Consider the following 7,454-nt stretch of genomic DNA (forward strand, 5'->3'; position numbering starts at 1 on the left):
CTACGTCCAGATACCTTCTGAAACAGCCACCTCTGAACCAAGGACCATAAAATGTATTTTTTATTTGTTTTTCTTCTTGGCTTTTAATACATTTAACTTTCAAATGACGTTGTCCTATACGTTTTGTTTGGTCCGTGCTTGATAACATATTGTAACAGTATGGCGTCGGAATTTTTGTTTCATTAAGACCACATCTGTAACACCAGGACTTCGATGACCTTTTTATAATTTGATCTAAGATATAAGATTTCATTGTAGTAGTTGTTCTTAGATTATATTTCGAGGTACCGTTTTTAATGTTTAGAATTATTGGCATAATTGACGTTCTTCTCGGTTTATTTTCGCTTGTAGTTATAAAAGTGAAGCTATTATTTTTATGGTTTATATGTTGAGAAACAGTCCTAGGTGGAGATGAAAAATATTCAGTATTTTCTTGTGTTCGTGTCACCGTTGATGCGTTTCCTGTTATAATTATGTAAATGTTTAAATGAATTGTTTCAGTAATAATATTGTTTGCTTTATTTAAAATGGCAAATTTAATAAGATTATAACTTACCAAATGATACTGGTAAAGTTTTTCTGGGAAAATAAGTAGACCAGGTTTTTCGGCGTATGATACTTGTATTTGTTAAATAATAAATAGTAGGTCTATATAAAATATCATTAGAACAAGTAACAGACCGTTGATTTACTTTCACGGTACTTTTTATTTTATTTTTATAATTTTCAAAAGTCCTATTTGATATATTATCGCGTATGCCATCCGTTGGATTAAAATTATATATTTTCCCCGAATTTGAATTGATAGATTTAGGAAGAAAATTTGTATATTCGAAATCATATAAATCGTCTGTGAATGTATATATACTAGTGTGCTCTGGTAAGTATTCGTAACGGCTTTTTATACGAGACAATAACGAGGATAAAGCGTTCTGAACAAAACTCGTTAAAATAAACCACACTCTATAATCTACACAATTTTTACCAATAATATTCATTTTATTAAAACGTCATTATAAATGTCATTTGAAATAAATAAGATATATAAATGGAAGAGTAGATATAGGTCTCGCCGAAGAATATTATTATTGAAGTTTTAGTTATTTAGTTTTTATCTAATTATTTGTACCTATTAATAGTTTTTTAGTTGCTAAAAATATATGTATGGTAAATAATTTATAGTGAATATTGATATTTATGTCCTTTATCTTCTGTTTTTTTTTCTTTAGAATTTTTACTTTCACTTATGCTGTCAACACTGTTCTGTCTTTGTAGGGATTTTAAGTCAGAGCAATTTCTGTTTCTTCTTAAATTGCTTCGTGAATTTTTGTTTCCCACTTTTTCATTAGTTTCTTTTTTGTTACCTTTATTTTCCTTAACGTTTTTATCACTGTTTATTGTTTGTAGTACTTCATCATCGCTTTCTGTTGTACTAATAGTAATAACTGGTATTACTGATCCAATGGAATCTGTTTGCTTTGAAAGATTACTGGATTCAGAACTTTGTTTCTTTTGAATAAATTTATCACTTGAATTTCGTTTCTTTTGTACGTATCTATCATCTATAGTGTTGTTTTTTATATCTTTTATATCAGGATTTCTTTTCATTCTTTTTTCTATTATGATGTTGTCTTTCATATTTTCAACTATTGAGTTTACTTCAGTGCAGTTATCTGTTGTTTGTGAATTAAATGCTAAGTCACCTTCAGTTTTAAATTCAACGCTAGTTTTTTTTTTAATTTCATTTTTTTTTATAAAAGTGATCTCCTTTATTTTTAAAATTTCTTTAGGTAACGATTCGTGAAAATCGGTATCTGTTTCTTCATCAATATTATTTTTGCAAGGAGAAATATCGGGTAGAGGTTCTTCGTTTGTTTTTCTATCTACTGCTAGCCCGACAATCTTGGCAAAGATACCACCTATCGATATAAGATAGCATTTTAAAATAAATAGATAATGTTGTTAAATTAAAATAAATAAATAACACGCTAGATGGCAACCTTTCTTTTTTATGGCTTTGATTGTTTCCTTAGTGTCGTTAACCATAGATTTACGGTCATCAGAATCAATAGATTTTGTTAATGGAAGAGATGGCAGAGCCCTTTTCCATCTTGCAAAAGGTGTATTGTCGATAGAAGATGATCCAGCACGTCTTCTTGTGTCTGCCAATTGGAACATTTTTCTTCTTTCTTCAGTGCGCTCTCTTCTCAATTGAATCTAAAAAAATATACCGTTGGAATGATTTTGATTACTTAACATTTTTTATTTTAAATGTAATTCTTACCTTTAAATCGTTATTAGCTTCTCTTAGAGAGTTCGTCAATGACGTTAAATAGTATATTATTAGTATCAATAAAACAAGCAAGGGTATCACAATTGCTGGTGACGCTATATATTCCAGAGCAAAATTAAGACTTGTTGGTAAGACCTTATAAATATTGCTTGTTAATATTTTATAAATTTTTTCGTATTCTGAAAATGGACCACAGTGCCATGATGGCGTCACCCAAACAATTGTGTAGCCAACTGGTAATACACATAAAAATAGCATGGTCAATAAAAGTGCCAAATAAAAGTTATTACTCTTGGATACCCTAAAAACCACTTCGTGAGGTACATTGCAAGTCATTACTGCCCACGATCGAAGATACATCATTATCATCAACTTGAAAACATTTAAAACAACGAGCCCAGGTGAGAAGAACATGCCCATCCAAACCATTCCTTGGTTATTAATAAGATGTAAAATATTTTCAGCAATTTTAAAATCACCATATTCGGGAAATTTTTTTTCAAGATCCCAACACCAGCATTTATTAATATATCTTACAAATAAAGCCCGAAAAAAATCCAAAAATAATGTGCCTAATAAAACAAACACCTGGAAATTAATATTAAAGCTTATTAGGAAAATATTCGAAAATAATATGAAATTAAAAAAAAATATTTATGTACTTACTAAGTCCATCATAGTTAATTTAACTAGTTCCTGACCAAACATAGTTTCCCAACACAATTTAAGCAATTTTTTTTTGGTAGTAACGGTCAAGTTATACATCTTTCTATGATAATGATCTGTATATACAAGATCGACCATACTAATATTAGTTTGATTTTTTTTTAGGCCTTTTGTATTGATAGTTTCAAAAAAATTACACTTTTTAACGTAACATCTAATGTCTACTATTGTACAATTTGACATGTAAACAATTTGAGTAATATTTCTATTTCCACAATTTATCGAACAATTAAATGATAAATCTGGACAAATAATAACATTTCTTAAGGTTTTAGGTAAGTTTGGAGTCGATGTGGTTGTAGAAGAAACTATTTCATCAGTTGTCAAATCGGTTAAGCTTATTTTTCTTGTACTCTTAGAAGATGGTATTGAGCTCAAATCATTTGTAAAGGCGTCTTCTGAAACTGTGTAAATTCTAGTTTTCTCTGTATTTTCACTTACATCATATGAAGTCGATACTTTATTTGGATTAGCTGTCTCATACGAATTTGTACTTGAAACTAAAAGTGAAGTCAAATCTACGTTCAATGTACTATCAGAAGAGAGCATTTGTTCTGTGTCTTCGGTACTATATAAACTTGTCGTAACAGATGAAAAATCACTAGAAGTTTCTGTGACAGAGATAGGGGTAGAATTCGGAGAATCTGTATCGGAAAGGTTATATTCATAGTCTATGTTTGTTTCTGCTAGTAAAGTTGTATCCGTTGAAGAAACTAAATCGTAATTAAAATCATATACCTCGCTATCATCTGTTTCTAAAGTTTCGTTAGTGTCCTCTAAAGAAGATAATTTGCTTAAATTTCGTATCCTTTCAAATTCTTTTAATAATGCTGCATTTTCGTCATCGTTAGCTTCATTATAGTCGTTTATATTCTCTTTTAAATTTTCCGCGATTGCAATGTAGAGCAAATTCCTTTTTTTAACATTCGTTTTACTTTTGAAGTTAGCAATAGTGGGGCTAATAGTATTCAAATTGTACTCAGTTTTTTGTTCTTTATTTTTTACAATTGAAAATGCTTTATTATTTATCTTTATGGGTACATTGAGCATATCACAAGGTAAACATGGAACAGTTGTCTCAAAACAAGTTGTATGTAGGCTTGTGTCTAAAGGTTCACTAACATTTAATGTATTCTCTGTTATTATTGTTACGTTCATGTATAAATTTGGTTGTAATGAAACTAGTTCTTTACTCATTCCTTCAATTTTACTAAACAGAGCAAATATTAGTGAATATAGATTAAGAAGGTTTAGTAGCATGATTCTAGAAAACAAGAAAGTGAATGTAAATATTAAATGAATAACATACATTATTTAGGCTTTAAGATTGTATGTTTTCAATATGAACTTACCTAGCGAGTTGTAATCTTAGTTGTTTTCTAGGATGATAATGCTCCAACATTCCTAGCAGTTCAAATAATACCGGGAAAGTAATTGATATAAGGGTAACTACTGTGGTCGTTTCGTTTTCACGCCACCAACTTCTTATTTTAGGACTATCGTCGGAACGAGACACAACGGTTACAACCGCATAAGCTGATACAGCGAGTAGAATGATGACGCCGATATTCACAATAGCACGCAGAGATATAATACGCCAACTGAAAGTATTAATATTTTATACTAAAATATAAAACAAATTATCATATTATATAAAAAGGTATAAAAGTCATACTTTCTTAGGTTCTTTTTCTTTTCTGCTTCTTCGAGCAAAGCTTCTTTAAATCCTAAAATAATAGAAGCTATTCTGTTATGTGCAGTCTCAGCATTTCCGATCATGAAATCCCATCCCGTGAAAAGTTTCCAAGAAAATATACATTCGTCTTCTTTTTCTGATAATTTAGACATCCTTGAATTCTCCGCCATTCTAAAATAAATTATTTAAATAACTTAAAAAATATATATTTCAATAGCATGGAAAAATCTTATTTATGTAATATTATTATATAAGTCACTCCTTTAAACATTGCTAAAAACAAAGTTAAAAAACATTAAAAGGATTTATACGGGAGATGTGTTGCTATAAAATCTTAATATAACTTACTTCCTTAGGATAGCTACGAAGCTATAAATATAGACGACCAAGCCAGTTAAGAAATATGCGAGGGGCATTCTATACTCCGGTCGCTCGACGTTACTGTAGTATCCGTAAAATATAGGAGAGTATTTAAGAACTCCTTCGAATTCCCAGAGCGTCAAAAGATTAGTAGCGTTTCGGCGATCGTCCTCCATTATGACTTTTCTTTCTCCATCCTGAGCAGGGTTTGCTGTCAGATACTAAAAAATATAAATGTATCTTGTCTTTACGCATTAGGTTCTTTTGCAATCTTTCATATTATATAAAAAAATGTGTGTAATAAATCCTACCTCTGGTATAATCACAAAAACGAGTAGAATAAACCCTATGACTAGATTGACCCAAAAAAGCCATCTTAAGAAGGTGAAGTATGATGCAACTACAGAGCCAAAATGTGATTCGATCTCTTTGATTCGTAATTCCCAAGGTATAAGAACATTGGAAGTATTTGCCGCTTCGCGTTTCAGTTGTTGCCATTTCTTTAAAAATAGTAAAATATATATTATTTTTAGTAAAATTAAAGACCATAGTTAATGATAATTAGGCTTATAATTAAATTATCAATTACTTACTGTTGCCAACAAGATGTTAAATCTTGCATAGATATCCCTTGTGCTTTTAGATTGCGCAAGTCTCTCTTGCAATTGTCCTTGATGGCGTTTAATATATCCCTTTGCCTTAAATTAATTTAATGCGTATAGATTTGTTTGCGAAAGTGAGAAATAAATGTAATAAAATAAATTAAGACATGTGTAAACATATTTGAAGTTCATCTGACCGAATTTAGACAACGGCGTCCAATTTCTAGGAGCAGATAACTACTCACTAAAATATTTAGGAGTAAAATAGTTAGGAGTATGCGAAAATACAGATAATCTAATGGGGAGGCCAACCGACACAAGAGATAGTCAACAATCTATTGATTGCTAGAAAGGCCCTACATGATTTCTGAGGCACAGGATCATAAGACTGCTATTTTTCTGATTCTGGGCATTTACAGAATATTTAAGGACTAAAAAGTCAATAACTTTTAATTAGATCGACACAGGATAGAAGCCCAGAACAACATATTTTTAAGCTAGATGCTATGTTAATGGAGCAGTTAGACCATATTTATAACCTATTAATATTGAATATCTATATTGACTACCTGGTGGACGATTTTTAATTTTCTTCTCATTCCTAGGGGTTGTTGTTTTACTGATCCAAGGACTTCCTTATGCAAATGGATGTTTTCGAATATTTGTTCTTGTGTTACCACTGGTTGATCGTCAATTGATATAGCGGTACTGTGAATGATATATAGCTCATTTTATTGAATACAACTGTTTGATATAGATTAGATATAGTTATTTTAATACAATCTACTCACTCGCCAGAGCTAGTAGTGAATACCGATGAACGTCGTCTTGAGCGTATCTCGTCGGGTAGGAAAGGTGATGACGAACGCCGTACTCGGCCCTTACGTGACCGCCGTACACTTGCTCTGCGTTGCCGCAGAACTGCACTGAGACTTGCAGAGTAATCTTCGTCTTCCGATCCATCTAGGATTATTGTATTTGGGTAGTTAAAATTTTTATTATATATTATACGAATAAATCCTTACAAAAACTTTAAATAATTTTTAAGCCATTAGAAAACTTAAGCTTATTTATATTATTCGTTCTAACTATAAATTGAGTACTAGTGAATGTTTCATATATTTTCTTACCTCCTGTTGAAGGTGAAAATTTGACTTCGTTATTAGTGGTTGTATCTGCAGGTAAATGAAAAAGATTGACTCCGGAAGAATTCATACTGCCAGGATCAGCCCACGTCACTGATAAGCGATCCACGGACGGCTGTGGCGAGGATGGCGGCCGATCATATGAACCCTTTTAAGAATATCCAAAGAAAATATACTCATGTAATAATTTGGAGAACAGAAATTAAACATTATTCCTGATTAGTTTATCGGATTAGATTAGGGGCTGTTAAAAAAAGATTTCACTCTCTCTATGATTATTTATTTGACATTCAAAAAAAGACACATCATTGTTCAACTTTATAGCACTCGCTAAACAATGTTTATAAGTAAGGACGTTATATTTATATATTTATTAAATAACCGGCATGCTAACTGTACAACAAATCGTATGGTTGAATTCGATTCCAAATAACCAATCTGTTAAAATATTATTATAGCACTGCGTTGTGATTTTAGCATAATTCTTTTTTTTACTTGCGTATGTTTTTTTTTAATACAATAAAATAGTTTTTTTTATATTTACATAACTTTTATAAAATTTTTACAGTTTTAAGTCAAGTCTAAAGATAAGTATTATTTTAAATATTCGTACCAATTAGGGCCTCATATAT

The 7,454-nt window shown here is 30.7% G+C and overlaps 1 protein-coding gene across 1 annotated transcript; it reads right to left on the reverse strand.

Moving 5' to 3' along the window:
- Nucleotides 1-1,176: 1,176 nt before the first annotated feature.
- LOC126780648 (transmembrane channel-like protein) lies at nucleotides 1,177-6,892 on the reverse strand. Its single transcript, XM_050505270.1, has 15 exons — nucleotides 6,808-6,892; nucleotides 6,469-6,640; nucleotides 6,247-6,385; nucleotides 5,669-5,773; nucleotides 5,387-5,575; nucleotides 5,064-5,296; nucleotides 4,695-4,886; nucleotides 4,372-4,620; nucleotides 4,138-4,283; nucleotides 3,373-4,011; nucleotides 2,960-3,075; nucleotides 2,285-2,881; nucleotides 2,001-2,217; nucleotides 1,392-1,919; nucleotides 1,177-1,352 (listed from the first exon to the last, which is right to left on the reverse strand). Exons 1-15 carry the CDS (start codon nucleotides 6,890-6,892, stop codon nucleotides 1,177-1,179), a joined length of 3,783 nt encoding a protein of 1,260 aa, XP_050361227.1.
- Between the last annotated feature and the right edge of the window lie 562 nt (nucleotides 6,893-7,454).

This window comes from Nymphalis io, chromosome Z (assembly GCF_905147045.1).
Source record: "Nymphalis io chromosome Z, ilAglIoxx1.1, whole genome shotgun sequence".
Taxonomy (NCBI): Eukaryota; Metazoa; Arthropoda; class Insecta; order Lepidoptera; family Nymphalidae; genus Nymphalis; species Nymphalis io.